Source organism: Podarcis tiliguerta (assembly GCF_965153285.1).
Source record: "Podarcis tiliguerta genome assembly, chromosome: 10".
In the NCBI taxonomy this organism is placed as follows: domain Eukaryota; kingdom Metazoa; phylum Chordata; class Lepidosauria; order Squamata; family Lacertidae; genus Podarcis; species Podarcis tiliguerta.
Window position 1 is genome coordinate 25,582,137 of NC_139543.1, and position 21,174 is coordinate 25,603,310.

The 21,174-nt window shown below is 39.9% G+C and overlaps 1 protein-coding gene across 21 annotated transcripts in view; it reads left to right on the forward strand.

Moving 5' to 3' along the window:
• Positions 1 to 21,174, forward strand: part of PPHLN1 (periphilin 1) — a 28,223-nt gene that overhangs the window by 949 nt on the left and 6,100 nt on the right. For 2 of the 21 annotated variants that reach the window (XM_083399924.1, XM_083399935.1), the window contains exons 2-10: positions 932 to 977; positions 2,174 to 2,341; positions 3,414 to 3,499; positions 5,737 to 5,772; positions 6,556 to 6,621; positions 8,804 to 8,977; positions 9,675 to 9,736; positions 17,857 to 18,107; positions 19,607 to 19,689. In XM_083399924.1, the coding sequence (XP_083256050.1) occupies positions 2,263 to 2,341; positions 3,414 to 3,499; positions 5,737 to 5,772; positions 6,556 to 6,621; positions 8,804 to 8,977; positions 9,675 to 9,736; positions 17,857 to 18,107; positions 19,607 to 19,689 (837 nt within the window). In that variant the 5' untranslated portion in view covers positions 932 to 977; positions 2,174 to 2,262. The remainder of the gene's footprint in view (positions 1 to 931; positions 978 to 2,173; positions 2,342 to 3,413; positions 3,500 to 5,736; positions 5,773 to 6,555; positions 6,622 to 8,803; positions 8,978 to 9,674; positions 9,737 to 17,856; positions 18,108 to 19,606; positions 19,690 to 21,174) is intronic. The other 19 variants (XM_083399942.1, XM_083399943.1, XM_083399932.1 and 16 more) reach the window with 16 other exon arrangements.

The window sequence follows — 21,174 nt, forward strand, 5'->3', positions numbered from 1 at the left end:
CCTTGCATACGACAACAGAAGTGGAAGAGGGGAGAGCTGCATTACTCTTAACAGAGCCCAAGTTGCTTCCAACCTTTTCTGCCTTGCTGCAAGCTGAACACGCTTGTTGTAAATTAAACACAATTTCTTGTTTGTGTTGGATAATAAATGTGGACCATCCACAAGCCCTTGCCCCATCTAACTAAGGGAATCCACACACGGATCAGGAACCAGAGGTAAAATAGATGAACATGCATGCATTAACTTCTCATGATACTCTGCTTCATGGAGCCAGCATACTGGCTTCCAGCCTTTGGCTTCCGCTTTGTGTGTGTGAGACACACATACCTGCATACCTCAGCCTCCTCGCCCTTTTCCTGCATACCTCAGCCTCCTCGCCCTTGTAGGAGCCGATTCTCTTGGAGCTTTTCTCTACACAACCATCTCACTTTTATATGTGTCATGTTACTATTAGGGGAGTAATACTACTGACCAAAGGGCTCTGCTCCTCAGATGTCTTCTTTTCCTGCATGGGGTAATCAGTGTTATTGTCCACCCACCCCCATCAGCAGCTCCTCAAATTCCTGGGAACTGACTCCAAGAGATAGATGACGGTACAGAATTACTTTTGAGGAATTCTGGAAATGAAATTGTTTTTTGGCTTGTACGGATTTTAGAACCAAATCTTGGTTCTAAATGGTATATATGTGCTGGTATATGTGCTGAAGCAGGCACCATATTAGAAAAGGTATCCCTACTGGTACTGGAGGGTTCTGTCTCCTGACTGTCAGTAGTAGATTTTCAGAAGTACTGGAGAAAGTAAGGGAGAGTGGAAGAGTCCCCTTGCACAACTGTCTTCATGTTCATAGTTCTTTGGCCCCAACTTAATGTTATTTTGCTTTAAATTGAGATAGATTCATTCCCCCTTTACATTTGTTTTTAAAATACACAGGAACGAATTTATTGGGATTTAAAACATTGTTGAAGAAAGAACAAAAGTAAGTGATTTCAAATGCTATGTCTGTTGAACTAAAATTAGTTCTGATAACAAAGCTCTTTATTTTACACAGTGGGCAAAAAGTTTTTTTTTTTAAAAAAAATAAAAGCTATAATTGTGGTGCGTTTCAGATTTTTTAAAGTTCTGCTAATGTTAAGTGAAGAGTTGGGGACCATCCTGTACAGATTCTGGGGGTGCAGGGGAGAAGAGGAAGGGGAAGTTCTGTTATGTCAATGGAAATCCATTCTACTCGCATACAGATAGCATTGGATTCAACCCACGGCCTCTTAAAAATTTGTTAAGTAAAATTAAATCATACCCAAACATAAACATGTGTGCTCTCATCTGTTAACTGAATTGATGTATTAGCCATCAAAAAATGAGTTAAATACTGCTCTTCTGTGTAAAATATGTAACAACCTTAGTAAATATAATGACACAATAGGTCACTTAGAATTTTCAAGCGAATATAATATCTATTTACCCGATCAATCATCTTACATGTCAGATGTATGTAGTATTTGGTCAGATGTGCTTTAATTATTACATAAATTATTATGCGCACCAGGTCAAAAAGTTTATGTGGCTGGTTTCAAACAAAGGTGAATCCATGGAAGGAAGAAGTCCTTCTGTGAATTCAGGGGCCTATGATCCAGTTGGGGCATCTACTCACAGAAAGGAGGTAAATTTAACCAGTTCTGCCTCTCTTGTGAACCACCCACATGTTTCAGAAGACCCCAAGCCCTTGGGAGAAAGCCTTTGGTTTAAAAGATAAGTGAGTGAAAACTGACTTCCTCTCGCCTTTCTTTAGCAGGGATCGAGAACTCTTCTCACAGGTGCTTTGAATAAAACCTATGTAATTACAGGGCAATGTCCCACTTGCATGGGGGATCTGTTCTAGGTGTGCATCACTGGGACATTGCAAACTAGGATTCCCCTGTTCTGCTCTTCTTGTTCCCTTTTGACATGTGTGTCAGCTGAAACATGCACAAGTGGGGAATTGCCTGTATGATGTTCTGAAATTATTTAAATCGCCTATGTGTGCTGAAATAGAAGAGCAGTGAACACAATTGGAAATGTAATATTAGAATTTCACTGTAAGCATTGAAATTAAGATGAGATAAGCCATAATAATGAACAAACCTAAATAATTGTTTGGCTTTTTCATGCCGTCTTCTCTCTTTTCCCATATGGTAGTGCCAACCTGGACAATACAGCTAGATTTGGACTAGCCACAAGGCTGCAAGTTCAGTCAGTGAGCTTTGATTCAGTGTTTTACTACAAGAATGCATACAACAGGTACAACAGTAGCGCTACAGGACAGCTTAAGAGTGGGTTTAAAGCCTACTGACAGCTTATCAAAAGGTAAAGGTAAATTTAGTAAAAGGTAATTGAGTCATTGCAGAGAAAATGAACAAGCCTTGTGTAGTGTATAATAACACTTTTAAAACAGGTGAAGTTATTTGACCCTTGGAGTTTATCTCCCCTAGACTGAATAGCAGGTAATAATTTAAATATGGAGGTTGTGGCATGTCAACTTTTCTAGTTACATTTGGTGAGCCCAATTTAATTTAGCTATCTATAAATTAAAACCGGCCCACTTGTTCCATGAGAGCATACTGATTAGTCACATTGCAGGAAAATGCGGATATGCCCCAAGGATTTTTATCAGTTCTCCAAGGCACAGATAATTGCTTGCCCTCATCTTTCACACCTTTGACAAATCCTAGTTTGCATTTATGTCATAAATGAGAAAATTATGGCTTGTGCAAATAGCAGACCATGCTTTAGTATTATAGTATGTGAGCGGGCTTTAGTTCTACAAGCTCCCTCTTTGCCTCATGACACTTTTAGTGGAGTTCAACAAGTCTTAAGCTTGTGTCCTTGCCACTGCTGCACCAAGGAGGAAACAAACCAAAGTCTAGCTTCTTAGGGGAAGTAACCCCCAAGCCAGAATCTGGCTTGTTTTCATCTATAGCAGCAGCAGGAGAGGAGCTGTGTGAGAATTTTTGAGGAGCATACACTAGCACTCTGCTCATTCGCATTAAATCATAGTTTGTTTTAAGCTATAATTTAATGTGCTATGCAAACCAGGCCAAAGAAGCTTTGAGTTAATTATGCGTAAAATGAAAAATTGGCATATTTCAAATATATAAATTGTCTTAAAATTCTGCACCACCAAATCATGTCAAAAAAGAATCCTTGAGGTGTACTGTTGAATATTTACAGGCAAATGATTAAAAAAATGTTAACGGCATTGGGAAAGTTTTATTGAAATCAGTTGACGCTTCCAGATAAATAAGTGTCAACTTGGTGTATTAGAATCTTGGGTTTTCCCAGTATATGACAATGTATCTCATGAAAAGTAGAAGACGTATTCAGGTACTTGTACCATCACCCAAGTTTTGACTTTGGGTAATAAAATCTTTATCTTTAGTGGCATACAGAAGAGATGATGTGTGGTCTGATGAACGATATGATTATGATAGACTTCCGCGAGAGCGGCTTCCTCCACGTCCTGATGTAAGTATAGTGCCATTAATCTGCATTACGTATTTCCTGCTCATAGTTCTTTGTCTTTATCGATTCCTTTTCCCAAATCTTTTATCTTGGACTATGCACTGAGGATTTCTATTAAAGACACCGAACATGTAACCAGGGGATGTGAGTCAAACTCAAGCAGGGTTATATAGAATGATGTTATGAAAATTGGAATAGGAATCTTGATGGCAGTTCAGTGTACATTTTTCCTAGATATTTGGAAATTCAGTAGTCATGGGTTAATTTAATGCAGGAGCCCCCTTTCAGGGCTCAGGGGCACATTTGGAAATCTTAGAAACTGTCGTGAGCACCACAAAATATTTATTTAAACTTTTAATTCTCACAACTTGCCATCAAAAACAGGAGGCAGACAATCCCCCACCATAGAAAGAAAGATAGGCGCCAAAGGAGGTGACTGAGGGTACCACATGGGGACACTAGGTTTTAGGTAAAATGTCCTTTATTGGGCTTTATTGGATCACTGGGGAATACTTTACCTTCTCTACATCAGTCTACCTTTTGGTGGATGTTAAGAGTAGGCACAAATGAATTGTTTTGGGGGCAAAGTGCTAAAAATTTGGCTAGATTTTGTTAAATTACAAAGATCAGAGTTTTTGTTAAGTTCATTCCCAAATACCCGTGTTGGGCATTGTGAGACTTTCAAATGGTAGTGAAGCTGCCACCTAATAATTTGTTCTTTGTGCATAGGTTCTCCCGCTATTTGCTGGTCTGTGAATCTTTCTTCACACCCCACTTTTTTAATGATACATTTGTAACCTGGAAGACAGGATGTGAACTGAGAAGTTTACAATTGATACAGTAAAAGGCAACATTGTAAAGTTTATATATATATATATATATATATGTATGTGTGTGAGTGTGAGTGTGTATGTGAGAGAGAGAGAATTATTGGAAGTTGTAAAAACTTATAAACATAAAGCAATTTTTATTTAACAAAATTTATATACCACTTGAAATCCTGTAAGCAGTTTACAAAATCAATATTACCTTTCTCTTTGAAAACATGGTTTGCCATATTGGATTGAAGAATTCAGAGAGAAGATATTGGCTCTTCAAAAAGCCAATTAAAATCACATTTGCATCCCAGTCCTCAGCAAGTCCATTCAGAAATAAATCCCACTGATTTCCATGAAATGACTCATGAGTATTTTTGCTCCCCAGGCTCAAATCCTTTGCAGAAGCAGAGGTCTTTTACCAGTCCTGTCTTGAGGACAAATACAGCCTAGCATAGTTGCAGAACTCATATTGGATCAACAGAGTTCTGAAATAGTTCAGTACTACGCAGTCCATTTCTGAGTTGGTTTTCTCTGGTGCCTTAAATGTAAAATGGCTATGTAACGCAAGGGAGCAAATCATAGAATATCTTAGATGCAAAGGTTGGGTAAGAATACAAGTCTGATTAAAAAAACACCTGTGTGATGGTTTAGGAACCTTGCCAGTTTTATATGGCAGACTTGAACATTTGGATGGTTCAAAGACTCCTGCCTTTAGACCTCACTTGCCTCCCCAGTTACATCTTTATCTGTGTAGAAAAAAAGTAATATCAGAATTGGCCTTTATAGGGAGAGAAATTGGAGCAGCAATGGAAACTTAGAATATTTCCATGTTTTGCCCCTAGTCAAGATACAGTTTTGACATACTATATCTTAGACTTGAGTAAAATGTCAAAACTGTTCAGTATGAATTTCTTCTATGAAGAAATTAAAATTAAATGAAAAAGGGCATTGTTAAGCAAATCCCAGCCCATTTCCAATGACAATTCAAAGTGGTGGTTCTTCCTTTTTAATGCCCTACATGGCTTATCTAGCTGAACAAAGGAGTGTCTGTTCTGACATCTGTCTATGCCATGAGGTCATCTATAGATGTCTGTGTTTAAGAACATTTGACCTCTGATGTAAGACCTCCTGGTTGTGGCACCCTGCCTTTGTAATTCCATCTACAGGAAGGTTTGCCTGGTGCTTACATTATCATTTCAGTTCCCCATGCCTCTCAAATCATTTAGTTATTTACATGTTGCTTCAATTTCCTGTTTTATCATTGTTTATATGTTATAATTCCCAGAATTACAATTCCCAGAATTCCCATTTTGAGAACTGTTGTTGAAAACGTGGTATAGAAATATACGAATTCCTTTAAGCCTTAGTGATAACAAATGGGATTTTTTAAAAAGAAAACTTTCTAATTTTTTTCATTTGCAGTGTTTGACGAAAGTATTTGACAGCGTAGAACACCAGGTATTAGTAACTAGGTTGTCATTCTTTTTTAAGTTTTTAAGCTGGCTTTTGGTAAATCTTGATGGTTTTACTTTTGTGCACCTTTTTTTCTGGTTTTCACATATGGCACTGTTTGTCATTACCAAGACAAACTGGTAACTACCATTTGAGCACTCTTCTTTCTCAGGTGCGTTACTCTGGGAAAACTGGGCACTAAGGTTCCTCTGCAACTGTCCAATATATCTGCATGTTGTGACACTTGGCCAGGGGTGAGCAGCGTAGAAAGGGCCATACCTGCAAGAGCGGCTTCTGGCTTCAGTCTCTCCCTCCTTCTTATACATAGGGGAGGGTATAGTGAGACTAATTCCTGAGAGCCCCCAAGGGCAGAGAAGCTGCCCCATCAGCAGTAGCTGGAGTGGGAATTTTGTGGAGACTATATACCGTATTTTTTGCTCTATAAGACTCACTTTTTCCCTCCTAAAAAGTAAGGGGAAATGTGTGTGCGTCTTATGGAGTGAATGCAGGCTGTGCAGCTATCCCAGAAGCCAGAAAAGAAAGAGGGATTGTTGCTTTCACTGCGCAGCGATCCCTCTTGCTGTTCTGGCTTCTGAGATTCAGAATATTTTTTTTCTTGTTTTTCTCCTCCAAAAACTAGGTGCGTCTTGTGGTCTAGTGCGTCTTATAGAGCGAAACATACGGTAATTGCAACACATTAGGGGGAAAGAAATCAAAGCAAGTAAAGGTCAAAATACAAACTCACTGAATTTTCTTCTGGTTTGTGATGCTTCTTAATTCCTTTTACAGGAGTCAGAGTGCTCTTCCCATTTTCAACGGGCTGGAGATTGGATGAGATTGAACGACATATATCTAGTCAGTCAGTTTTTTTTTTGTTTTAATAGCTAAGCAGCAGTAGGATGTAAAAATTGGCAGAACTGCTCTTTGACTAACAGTTACTCATTCTATGATGACAGTAATAGTTTACAGAAGCATTTTTTAGCTAAGGATCAGTGCATTTCAATAATTATTAAGTGATTTTGAGGGATCTGCTTTTGGTCCTTTAAATGGTTTTATGTTTCCAATACAGTGTTACCTTGGTTCTGTAGCTTAATCCATTCCAGGAGTCCATTCAACTCCTGAAACTGTTCAAAAACCAAGGCACGGCTTCCAGTTGGCCGCAGGAGGTTCCTGCGCTCAAGCGGAAGCTGTGTCGGACGTTCGGCTTCCTAAAAACATTCGCAAACCGGAACACTTCAGGAGCCGATTTGTTCTGCAACTAAGCCGTTCTGGAACCAAGGTTCCACTGTACAAGAAATGCACATAATTATCGCTAAGTTCAACTTTATGTATTCCTGAATATTTTCCATACACAGAATCGTGGATGGATATCTATCTTTGCTATCAATATAAAAATTAGATGTCATGTGTTTTTTTATTTCTATCCCCCAACTTCCTTTAAGGCAGAAGTTATACTAGTTTTGAAAAGCTTAGAAAAATCATTCACAGTAAAAATGTAAAATGTGTATTACCAAAGGATTGGGTCCAGATTTCCTCCTCTGAAAACTGTAAGAGCTCTTCAGTTTGCAGAGGGAATTGGAATCATGCAGATGCTCACCTCTGAATGAAAGATGGGGAGAGCATTTTCATGTATTAGCCTACTTTGCACAGTGTTCAAGAGAGCAGGTTTTCAGGACTTTGCAGAGGGGAAAATAAATTTGTGATAGTTTTCTCTCTGCCTGCTTCCTCTACTGCAAGCATAATCTCGCTGAGCACAATTCTGGATCCAACCCAATATATTTTATTAGTTTGCCGAATTTTGCACTTCTTTTAGAAGAACAGTTCTAAAGGATGAAGTGCCTTCCATCAGCTTCAGCTGGTGAGCCATCGGCACCCCTGTCTGGACAGGAATAACTTTAACTTCTGTGGTCTGTGCTCTTGTAACCTCTAGATTAGATTACTGCAATGTGTTATATATAGGGCTGCCTCTTAAGACTGTTTGGAAACTTCAGCTGGTGTAGAATTTGGTGACCAGGCTGCTAATTGGGGCAAGTCAGTTGGAACATATTATATTGAACCTGGCTCCACTGCACTGGCTGCCAGTCGGTTTCCGGGCCCAATTCAAAGTGCTGGTTTTGACTTACAAAACCTTTAGTTTATCAGGACCGCAATACTTCAAGGACTGCCTCTCCCTATATGAACCAACTCAAACCTTGCAATCATCATCTGAAGTCCTTCTTTGTGTGCTTCCCCCATGCAAGGTCTGGAGGGTGGCAACACAAGAACGAGCCTTTCCTGTGGTGGCTCCCTGTTTGTGGAATCCTCTCCCCAGGGAAGCTCGCCTGGTGCCTTCATTAAATACTTTTAGGCACCAAGCGAAAACATTTCTGTATAACTAGGCCTTTGGCTGATTAACATTCTGTGGTCTTTTAAATGTGTTTGTGGTGGTGATTTGATTTTATTTGATTTTGTTTTATTATCTATTTTGTGTTCTTATTTATCTTCGGAGGAAGGGCAGTAAACTAAACAAGCAAACAGAACAAGTATATAGTAACATTAAATTATTGAAAAGGAAACATAATGGAAGAAGTGTGTAATTTTAGATCTCAGGGTATGAGTTCCAGTATCATATGAGCAGCGAGGTTCTCCTAAATCTGCCCACAACGTCCCCCGTGCCCTCAAAATCCGCTCTGCTCTGGAGAGTCCTTCACCCCTCTAGAGTAGATTTTGGATGGTATTGGGAAGGCAGAAGGGGGAAGAGGTGACGCTGGAAGTCCCAGTGGATTTCCGTTGTGCAAGCAGATAGATATAATTAGACATTGCCCTAAATATGGGAAAGCAACTGTAAATAAAGTAGTGGTAAAATCTTAATAGAATGGTGGAAGAAACTGGGCTATTTTGGCATAACTACTCTTTATCCTGATCGGGTATGTGTGTGTGCGTGCGTGTGCGTGCGTGCGTGAGGAGGAGAAAAAATGGAAATCCCTGTGAGTTGCCTTGGGTGGGCTCTCACTCCCCTGAAGTGGCTTAGAAATAAAACACCCTTTCACCTTTTTAGGAAGACTATGCTCGAGAAGTCAACTTTGCAAACAAGAAACCACCACTTCCAGAGAGACCTGGGGAGGGAAGCTACAGTAGATATGAATATAGTCACGCTCCTGTTGGCTATAGAGATTACGGAGAGGGCCGCGGTTTTGCCCACGAAAGAAGAAGTGGACCACCACACAGAATGGTAAGTTAAATTTTTGCCGCTCGTGGCACACAGCTGGAAATTGCATGCTCCTGGTGGGTTTTTTGTGCTGCTATCTTAAATTAACCAGCTCAAAGAAATGATGCCTGAATTTGCACCTCAACCACCATGAAACTTGTTATGCAATCACAATAGGAAAGCAACCACAATGCTTTGATTCTATTTCCTAAAATGTAACACACTAGGGTACCTTTAAAATGGTGCATCGAATCTAGCCTCCTTTTTGCTCATTTCTATAATGGATTTTCATAGTTCCAGGGCACCTTGTTTGGAGGGTGGCTATTACTGTTGTAGAAGTATTGTCTCGGTCTCATCAGTCTATCATTCTGTGTGCCTAATGAAACAAGCTCATCAGCAACATGCAAATTAAGATCTAATCTCTGGATTTAACATTTGATCAGTGCATTCCGCTCCTTGCCCCTTTGGGGGAAATAATTTTGGTTTCATAATACTTAGCAACTTCAGTGTCTGTGAAAGACCTATAGTGTTTTATATATTGTTGAGAAAGATTCTCAGCAAAGAACTGCTCCAAATATTTGTGAGAGGTGTGGTGAAATTGAGATCCCTACTACTATGTGGATTGTGTTTAAGGTAAGGTAGAAGACTGATGAAGTTTTAATTCTTCAAACTGTATCTTGCATTATACTCAATTTTGCATTGTACAATTTCACTTTTATAGGATGATCCTGGATATAGATGGCAAAGGGACGACCATCCTGCTAGTCGTCAGCCTGATTATAGGTAACTGTGTTTTTAACATGAAATAATTGTGTTTTAATTGCATACACTCCTGAATTTTTTAGAATTATTTTGTTGATATTAAAGATCAATTTGTGCATAGCAATTTGAATGCCAGGTCTACAAATATATATCTATCTATCTATCTATCTATCTATCTATCTATCTACTATCTATCTCATTGGCACTTTAAAGTAAGGGTGGTAGTGTTCATACTGTTCTGCAATGACGCTATAAGTTCCTGAACCATCTTTACCACTAAATACCTTGAATTCTACCCATGTTTCTGTGTCTTTGATAGTATTTCTTTTATTATTTTGATTGTTGGTGTGCCATGCATCAGTAGTGAGAGCTATTTTTGATATTTGCTTCCCAGCCACAGAGCTTTCCGGGACCTGAATCCAATGTTTGTTTGGATAGGATGGAAACTTTTAATCTGATGGGGGAAATAACTTTATTGCTCTTGTTGCTACTGTACTTGATTGGACTTGATTGGAGCGGATGATGGGGAGGACCAGATAAGATTGAACACTCCCCCCCCCCCGTGTGGTGCAATATGGCCTGGATGCCATTGCATGGTAAAATACCTACCTACCATGTCACCTAATTCACTGGGCTCTAGGACCTATGAATGCATAAGCTCTTATGCTGCCTGGAACCTTGATTCTGAAAGCTATGCATGCAAGAGTTGGTAAAAGCATTAAAATGTGTTTTAGAGGTATCTTCAAAGGGAGAGGAAGGAAACGGTAGTTCTCCCGCTCAGTAATGATATTTTTGGAATGGCATTATATGATTATATCCATTGCTGGAAGCCACAGGAGTTCTTGCGGGTTTCCCACAGGCATATGGTTGGCCATTCTTGAGAAATGAATGCTGGACTAGATGGGCCATTGGCCTGATCCAGCAAGCTGCTCTTGTGTAAGGATGATGAAATATTAACAGGTACAAAGAGGAAGGGAGATCTCCTATAAGCCGGTGTGAACTGGTGAGAAATCAGGATTGTAGTTCAAGGTTGGTCTGGTAATACCTACCTGTCTGCCTTAATTGAGTTCAAGTTCTAGGATTCCCAGTTGGTTAGAGCATGGTGCTGATAATACCAGAGTTGCAGGTTCGATCCCCATATGGGACGACTGCATATCCCTTCATTCCAGAGGGTTATGCTAGATGCTCCCCGGGTCCTTTCCAACTCTACAGTTCTATTATTCTAGTGGAATGTGCAGATGTACTTTTGGGACTGCTGTCTATTGTCCTTGAGACATCTTTGACAACGGGTAACTAACCATTGACTTCCAAGTCAAGAGATACTAGAATAAATTATAAATCAGTTTGTAAGCATTTTGATCCCAGTGTAGTGATTAGTTGATGGCAGCATGAATTTGTTAAGAATAAATCCTGCCAGGACGTCTTTTATTTTATTGGGTTCCTACCTCAGTGGATTGTTGGAGTGCTGTGGATGTAGTTTATCTGGATTTCAGCAAAGCACTTGGCAGAGTTGCTCATGGCCATTGGGCAGGAAGTGCAGTTGAACAACCATGAGAGGGCCACAGCTTCGATCAAATCTGTGCGTAGATAAAACTTCACTTTGTTTTCATAGCTTGCCAAGAGATTTCAGCAAGTGTGGCATGCTATTTTTATCTGCAGATCGCCCAAGTGTGTTTGGTTTGTAGTTCAGACTTCAACCTGTGGAGGGCAGTGGTTGACTGACAGAGGGGCAATTCTGTTCTGTCAGTTTTAATATAAGTATCTGCATCAATGTGTGTGTCTACAATGCTTTATAACTCGAGGGTAGGTAGAAGTGGCTGCCTGTGAGCCCCATGTTGAAATGGATGCTGTTAGGATTGCTGAAAAATTAAGGAAGAAATATATTGATCATAATTTAACTAAAATGCAGCAATATCATATATATTTAAAATAAGAAGAGCATTCTATAAAACAAACATCCATTGCTCATGATCATGCTTTTAAAAAACAGAAAAAGAAATGAACTACTTACTCAAAAGAAGAAACAAAAACATTTATTATGCATATTCTAGAGAATATTAACAGTTATTGTTGTTTAAATGAAAACTGCTCTTTGATTTCTACAGTAATAGCAATATTTTTCATTCTGTGTCCAATTTTAGTATCTCCACAACAGCTTTACCAGTATTTGTATATTGTTTTACTATGTAGATAATTAATAAACTTGTGCCAAGCTGTCCTTCTTCTGCATTAGAATCCTGTTTTGGTTAGCTTGTTTCCTTTCTTTTATAGGCGGTGCCTTCTGTCGTCCTCTCCCCTCCCTCCCCCCCACCTCATATTTGGAATTAAAATTATTGCTGCTACAAGTATATTCATTCTGTCACCATAGTTCTTTCTTTTTAAAGCCCTCTCTCTTAGGTTTCCCAGTAGAGTAACAGTAGCGTTTAATTTGAATTTCTGATTTCATCTGCCTTCCTAATTACTTCAATCTAAAAAAAATGGTAAAAGTTTTCTATTCCTTCCACATCTGTAGAATGTTGTGGTCTTTCTTGGTATATAAACGTTTTCCCCAGCTACTTTTGATTCCTGATTTTTTTTCATGTATTTTCGTTAGAATGTTACAGATTTTTGACATTTACGTTGAAATTGTATTTTGAAATTGTATGAGAGGTATGAATTAATTAGAATTACCCTGGAGTGACATTAAGCATCATTTCGTTTGTAAACATGGCCTCTTAAACTGTAGGGAGTATTGTTTTTGTTTGTTAATGTTCTGTATTTTGGTATTTTTATATTATAAACTGCCTTTTGATCTTCGGATGAGTGCAGTTTTGAAATTTAACAATCTGACAAACATTTAATAGGTTGTATTGCTTATCTGAATAAATTAGTTGTAAGAAACTGCATTGGTAGGGGGTTTTGGTTTGCTTCTAGGTTCATTCCAGATATAATTGTATCCATGACTATATTGGATGGACTACCCTCTTGGACTTAATCTGATGTCCATTCCTTTAGTGATACCCCTGTTTCCTTTTCTGCCTTGTGGACTTACTGGTGATCAAAACAATGCATCAAAACTTTAAGGACTTAACATCATTATCTATTTCCTAAAACCTGCCACTTCATTAAATGTCATAGACTTGAGTGTTTAAAGAAAAAAAATGGCATGCACTTTAAATCTTTGTATTTTCTAACTTAAAACTGGATCAAATGGTAGACAGTGTTTGAAGTGCAGTAGTGACCTCCAATGGCCAAACAGAATAAATATTAAATTTGAGCTTTCCTTGATAACAGGATCAAATCAATAAATACAAACCAACTTTGAATCAGTGACTGTGAAGTTACACTTAAGATTCCATAAACCTGGTGCATTTCTGCTGCTACATGTGAACAGTGAAGCTTCCTCAGTTTTGACTACTATATTTCTCAGTCGTAAGGAAAATCTCTTCCCCCCCCCCTCGCCAACACATCATGAGTTCAGATGAGGGTCACTCATTCCAGGTGCATTTTATTTACTTCTGTAATAGCAAAGTACTATATGCTCTTAGCAGGAAGAAATTGGGATGGAGCTGATTAGGATCTTCAGGGAAAGGGTGGCTAATAAATGCCATTGTGTGATTTATTGGCCTGCGGATTGGCCTGCTCTCTCATCAGATGAACAGTTTTAACAAGTCTAGGAGAAGTGTTTTTTACGTCTGAAACCTTTTGAGAGAAAGGAGTTTTTGTGTGTGTGTTGCATACGTGAATGCCAAAAATGGTTTTGGTTCTTAGGAACCAGCACTTCCTTTCCATCTTTCACATACTGTCACAATGTCTGGATGTATTCCCTGGGTCTGTTCCATGACCTTGCTCTTAAAAGATGTGATTGCATGAAGGCTTGCTTTGTTAGCAATGGAGTAAGAGGCTATAAGCAGTTACTTCTCCTCTTTTTGTGTTTTCTGGATTACTTGACGTCCTTTAAAGACTCTAAAAGCAGTTCCGTTTTTAGGCAAAGAGCTAGCTTATATAGATTTTATTTTGGTAGTGTTTAGCTGGTGAGAAGCCATTTAATATCGATATTAACAGTACAAGATATGAATTCTGCTCTTTATTAATCCAAGGCCACTAATAATATTTTTATGTTTGAAGGCTAGAACTGAAGAAATAGGCATATTGTTTAGTATTCCTATTCCATGGTTGACTCATTTTTGCAATCCTAAAGATGGACATATCTGCAAAGTTGAAATTCACACTGGAAGTTTTTTGGGGGGAGAGAGAATATTAGATTCTATTAGGTGCTTTTATTTAGAATTTGGCATGCTACTGCTGCTACATTAAGTGCTTCATAACAAAACAAAACAAAAACTTGTTAATGTAGAATGTTTTAATGCAGTGCATTTAAAAGTAGCACAAAAGGGATCGTTTTCTTTGCTGCTGCCGCCATCAGCAGCTGAAAAAACAAGAGAGTGAGCAAACATTTGGAGATCCAAGTGACTTCTTTAAAGAGACTGTCACTGCTTCCAGAGCATTGGCTCCGGGAAACACAAACCCTCTTTGTGGAATGAGAGAAAGAACAACACACTCAGCACCACAAGCCTGTAAATTTAAGCAGCTAAGGGGATGTTGAACATCTAAGTAAAGCTATTCCCACCCTGCCAGTAACTTAAAATGCAGTCCCAAGTGTGTTTACTCAGAAGTAGGTCCTATTTGAACACAGTGGAAGTTGCTTCTTAGAAAGTGGGACCATCATTTGTCTTGTCTTGATTCTGCTTCGGCCAACTTGCTGGCATTCCATTCTGCTTTACTTATTAGAGCAAGCATGTGACGAGGGCTTGAGCTTTGTCATAAAATGAGTTTATTGATGTTGTGAAACCTAGGTCCCAACTATTTGCTCCAAGAGCTTAGTTGCCTTTTTTTTTAATGCCAAGCTTCCTTTGCTAATTGATGCTTGCCCCTTTAACCAGTTTTTGTTGTTGTTTATTTGCCAACCATATTTTTCATATGCTAAGAGGTGTTTGTGGCATCTGAGATAACGCATATGGCTCTCATCGACACCTTATAACTCTTGTGAGAGAATGAAACAGACTGTGTGGAAGGTTTGTAGGCAATTTCCTTTTGAGGAAAGTGAGAAATTAGTTCAGTAGGAAATAAAACCAAGATTCTAAGGAGGTGAAGACAAAAGACAGAAGCGATAAGGCATGGAAGTGTGAAGAAAATGCTCCTATGAGCAAAGGACAGCAGGATACAGGCAGAAAATGGACGGGTGGGAGAAGACTTCACTTTGTCTCCCTACTGCTGTCTTGGCAGCAAGAGAATGCAGCCATTGGTTGCAACCAAAATGTCACAAAATAGTGACCAGGCTTACAGGTCCTTTAGAGCACATTGGGAAGTGCATGCATACCTGAAACTGAAATTGATAGATATTGCCACAGTTATTTTTGTATTAGTGGTGCAGACTGTTCATTGCATTCCTCCCAAGAGCCTAATGCTTGCTTTCAGCATTGAAGGCGCTCTGCAAAGTGTACACTAGAGGGCTCTTTCCCCCCATTTACCATTAATTTAACTGCTCCATCTCCGTGTGGCTCTCTGTGGATCATACACTTAAAGCACAAACTTACAAAGAGACTGAAGTAAAGCAATAAAATAACCCATGTTTCAGTTTGCTTTAAATATCTCCCTTTTACTGCATAGCAATATAACGGTTGTAAAAGCCAAGTGAAGATGTGAGCAAGTTTCAGGTCACTTTAATGCATTTCCTGACTGGTCCATGGACATTCCTAATCTAGATCTAGTTGGTGTTGGTTTCCACACTTCGAAACTTTATGTGAATCTTCACGGTTTGAAACTTGACTCTAGTTTTTAATGCAGTTTTTTTCCTGTACGGGTGAGTTATTGCCCAAGTACAGCCCAACTTTTGGCTGTTGGATCTTTGATGGAATTTTGTTTTCATAATCTTTTTTTAATGATCATCGATCCAAACTAGTGTTTCCCAAACTTGGGTCTCCAGCTGTTGTTGAACTACAACTGCCCTCATCCTTATCACTGGTTCTGCTAGCTTAGGGATGGTGAGAGTTATAGCTTATAAGATATGAAAATTTCATGTTTCTTCCCAAGGTACCTTATTTCTAGGAGGGATACATTAGACTTCCCTATTGGAAACCAATAAAGCTACACCAACCTATGCCAAATGTTGATCTCCCTTTGGATGTTGTCAGTTTAGCCATATGAGAATATGAATGTCTATTTCAACTTGAGAATGTGAAAATATCCATGAGTTTGAAAGGAAAGATTTGCAGCTATGACAGATCATGGGCTGTATCCCGCTACGTTCTACTCTGAATAGACCTGTTGAAATTAATAAGGTAAAGGTAAAGAGGTAAAGGACTCCTGGACAGTTAAGTCTAGTCAAAGGTGACTATGGGGTTGCAGTGCTCATCTCGCTTCAGGTCGAGGGAGCCAGTGTTTGTCCACAGACAGCTTTCTGGGTCATGTGGCCAGCATGACTAAACTGCTTCTGGTGCAACGGAACACTGTGACAAGTCCCAGAGCGCATGGAAACACTGTTTACCTTCCCGCTGCAGCGGTACCTATTTATCTACTTGCACTGGTGCGCTTTCAAACTGCTAGGTTGGCAGGAGCTGGGACAGAGCAACAGGAACTCACTTCGTTGCAGGGATTCAAACCGCCAACCTTCCGATCGGCAAGCTCAAGAGGCTCAGTGGCTTAGACCACAGCACCACCCACGTCCCTGGCATTGAAATTAATAAACCTAAGTTAGTTGTGTCCATTAATTTCAGTCGGTCTGCTCCGAATAGGACCAGCATTCATTGCAATCCAATGAAGGTAGCTATTCTTCCTTAGAAAGGTAAAGTGAATATGGAGAAGAAACCTCTGAAGATGTGATCTACCAAATAATAATAATTTATTATTTATATCCCGCCCATCTGGCTGGGTTTCCCCAGCCACTCTGGGTGGCTTCCAACCAAATATTAAAACTATACAGCGTGCTTACGTCTCAGGCTGCCCATTCAGAGTGTTTATCCTGTCTTCTGCACTGCATCTCTGCGCTCTGTGCACTGCACTGGAATCAGCCTCTTGGCTCCCTGAGAATAATTATCAGCTGAAGAAAATCACAAGTAGAGATGTATAAGACATTAGAGGAATTTGGAGGAAGAGCTCTGCTGGATCTCACCATCCTGTTCTGGCCAACCAGATGACACGGGAAGCCCACAAGCCGGACCTGAGTGCAACAGCATTCTCCCCACTTGTTTTCCCCAGCAGCTGATATGCAGAGACACACTGCCTCTTGACAGTGGAGGTTGAGCATAGCCATCGTTCCTAATCACCATTGGTAGCCCTACCTCCCACAAATGTATCTAATCCTCTTCAAACAACATCCAAGTTGGCAACAATCACCATGTATTTTACACCAATGCTTTTCCTTCTCGTATAATACTAAATACTTTAAAGCCCTTCACGGCTTAGGACCCTCGTACCTACGGGGCCGCCTCTCGCGGTATGCCCCGCGGAGGACCTTAAGGTCCATAAATAGCAACACCCTAGAAGTCCTGGGCCCTAAGGAAGTTAGATTGGCTTCAACCAGAGCCAGGGCCTTTTCAACACTGGCTCCGGCCTGGTGGAACGCTCTGCCTCATGAGACCAGGGCCCTGCAGGATCTGATTTATTTCCGCAGGGCCTGTTAGACAGAGTTGTTCCTCCTGGCCTTTGGCTCAGAATCAACATGTTTCCCTCCCCCTCTTTCCTTTTCCCTTTATACTTCTGTGATGGAACTCCTATTTGGGGACTTCCCTGGCTTTTTTCTGTCCTATGTAGGACCAGTCTGAATTGTTGGCCTTGGTGAAGATTTGACGTTTTCATCCCCCAAAAGTTTTTGATTTGAGTTTCTATTGAAATGAGGCTGCATTTTAATGTTGTATTTTAATCTTGTTTTTAAGTTGTATCTTAATCAATTGTTTCATATCTGGTGTTAGCCGCCCTGAGCCTGGTCTTGGCTGGGGAGGGCGGGGTATAAATAAAATTTATTATTATTATTAATAAACTGATTTGTCTCGGAGGAACGATTCAATAGAAGATGGGTACTTGCTTCAGATATTTAGTTATGTGCTCCTAGAATTTTGACATCTATTAAGTAATTTTAATTTCTTTTTATGGGACTTTGAAAGGGACCTGAGAGACGGCATGCGCCGGAAACCCGTCTATCCTCACTATGCGAGAGATCGATCCCCGCATAAGAGAGATTCTCCTTACTTCAGGAAATCGCCGGTCAGCCGAAGGGATTCCCCCCACAGCAGATCTGGGTCCAGCGTCAGCAGCAGAAGTTACTCTCCCGACAGAAGCAAAGCCTATGCCTACCACCAGTCCCAGCATAGCAGAAGTATGTCATCTTTACCTAAAAGAAATATTTCTCAACAAGGTAATAGAGGATGGATGGAAACTGACATTAGTGAGCTGGCACTGACTTCTGCTATATACAAGGTGCCAATGCTAAGCGCTTGAGGGAATTCAGCTCCTCGCTCTAAGGTTTGTAGTTAGTTGCATCCCTGCACTTTTTGAGAAGGCTCTTTGGTCCACAAGTTTCTATGAGTCCAAAAGAAGGCAGGAGTTGATTTTTGCCCAGTTCCACCTTTCTTCTGCAGTTGCCATGTATTAAAGGTAAAGGGACCCCTGACCATTAGGTCCAGTCGTGACCGACTCTGGGGTTGCGGCGCTCATCTCACTCTATAGGCTGAGGGAGCCGCCGTTTGTCTGCAGACAGCTTCTGGGTCATGTGGCCAGCATGACTAAGCCACTTCTGGAGAACCAGAGCAGTGCACAGAAACACCGTTTACCTTTCCGCCGGATCGGTACCTATTTATCTACTTGCACTTTGACGTGCTTTCGAACTGCTAGGTTGGCAGGAGCAGGGACCAAGCAACAGGAGCTCACCCCATCGCAGGGATTCGAACCACCGACCTTCTGATCAGCAAGTCCTAGGCTCTGTGGTTTAACCCATAGAGCCACCTGCGTCCCATTATATCATTACAAAGGCTCCTCAAACTCCTTTCAGCAAATTTTGGGCTGGTGCGTGGTCAGCACAAGGAGAAACTGCCCCAAATTGCCTCCCCTCCCCTCTTCTGGTGCAGAGATCGCATATCACATCCTTTCTCTAGAACAGATTTTGGGCTGGTGCAGTGGGAAGGCGATGAAGTCCCATTGTATGAGTGAAGTCTGTCCGACTCATGTGCAAAAACTGCACAGGATAAAAGGACATGTCTATACATCATGGAAGCTTTGGGTTTATGCAGATTGAACCGACCAATTTTGCTAGTATTTTATTATGTGTGATCATGTGATTTATAAAGGCAGTGGAATGCATTAAAGAATCGCTTGATAGCGGAAGAGGTGATCACAGGAAAGCATTCAAAGTCTGGAAGCCTCAAGTAAGGGAAATTTTGAGATCCTTCATTTGCTTTGGGTTTACATTGAAATTGCTTTGCATGCCTAAAAGTAAACTCCTCTGCTGATTTACCCAGATGCAAGTCTCACCCAATTCAATAAGGCTTACTCACACACAAGTGGGTCTAGTATTACCCAGCTGGTGAAAAGGTGATTCAGAAATATTAATTTACCGTACGTTTATTTTAAAAATAAAGGAACAACCATGTACATTAACAATACAAGTCTTCAGTATTTTAGATGATTTAAGTCTGTGGAGGTCCAAAGTTCTGTCCTCACCCCACCCCAAAATCTGATAAGTGGGCTTGGATGGAGAAAAGTCCATTTCAGGTTTTTACAGAGGAAGGAGAGACAGCCTAATAATCTACCATATAACTCAAACGGAACCCACTGCCATTACGCAGCTGTGTAACAGTTTCATTTCCAAATGCTTTTCTTCATATGACTAATAAAACACTTATGTTGTTGTCCATTTAGGTAAAGAGAAAAGCGCCTCTCAGTCCTTGAAAACGTCAAGAGATGTCTCTCCCTCAGGAACAGCAGCAGGGCCACCTTCAAAGGTGAATTCATTAGTAGACTTCAATAGTAAAAGATAGCAAATTAAATGCAGGAAGTCTCCGTTACATCCTGGCCTCTTTGTTTTAGATTTTTTCAAATATTAGACCTGCATTTGTTTTTGCCTTTTAAAGTTCATATCTATACAACTCTTATAGTGTGCATTCTCAAGGTGTAAGTTTGTTGGTTGTGCTCAAGGAGGGTGAATTCCTTCACAGGTCTTAGCAGATGTTCAAAAGTTTGATTAAGTTCTCTCCCTGGTCCTATCCTTTTGCAGTGGTTTTAAGTTCAAAGCGTTGCCAAAAGTCCTTTACAACCTGGGACTAGGATAGCTAAAATATAATCTCACCCATTTTATACCCAGCTGATTGCTGCACTCTGCAGGAGAGGGCCTCAACAAACCCTCCTAAGTGGAGATTTTTATCCACGTCTGTAGGATTTGAAATTGTTTTTATTGCTGAAATTGTTTTTTATTGTTCCTTTGCTTTAGGATGTTTCATCGGAAGTGAGTCATAAATGAAATGAAGCAGGCTTAATATTTCAGTAGTTGTTGAAAACATTTCTTTTCTTCCAAGTCTTCCTCAGTTAGTTCTTTCCCCCCTCTTTCTCTCTGCCATTTTTTTAATTTTTGCTGGTTTTTATGTTTTAAATAGTGTTTTTATTATTGATTTTCTTTTATATTTTATTTCTCTACCTCAATCAGCCATTCTGTAAATGTAGTTTATAAATGTTGAAATAAATAAAATGTACTGTTCTCAGCCTCCTAAACATGATAAATAGATGGATCGTGCAGGCCTGGTCCCTCCCATGTCTCTTGTACTCTTGTCCTTCCCTTCATTGGTTTGCTTTCCATCTTTATTTTGCTATCCAAGATTGCCCTATTAATGTGAATTTGAAACCAACTTCCAACACTGCTTTCAAATTCTGGTTATGAAGGCAACTTGCTGGCATTAACCATAGTCAGCAATGTTTTTATATTTTGCAGAAAGCTGCCCAAGAGTGGCTGGGGTATAAATAATAAAATTATTCTTATATATATTCTCTATAAGGGGAAGGAGCATGCAAGCCAGTTCGATGCTCCTGAGCTCTTAACTGTTCAGTAGTTTGGGAATACAATGTCAACTCTGAACCATTATTTGGTACGTTACATTTAATTTATTGCTCATGGGTTGTCCTTGAAAAGTATCATTTTATCTCTGAAAAATTGGACCTTTTGTATCTTTTACAGAGTCCCTTCAGCTGTAAATTTATTTTTCTTTTTCTTTTTTAGAATGTTAATATAGAAGCTAGTTTTTGTAACAGTAACGTTTTGCAAGTATTTTTTTTTTAAAACTGCCCCTTTAAGCTTCTCTGTGTATTTCAGTGCATTTGATGTGGATGTATTATTATTATATATATTTATCTTCCTTCTGACACACGCTCTCACCTTCTGGGCTCTCACCCAGGATCCAGACAAATTCTCCGCTCACCCACAAAAGTCTCACAAAGAG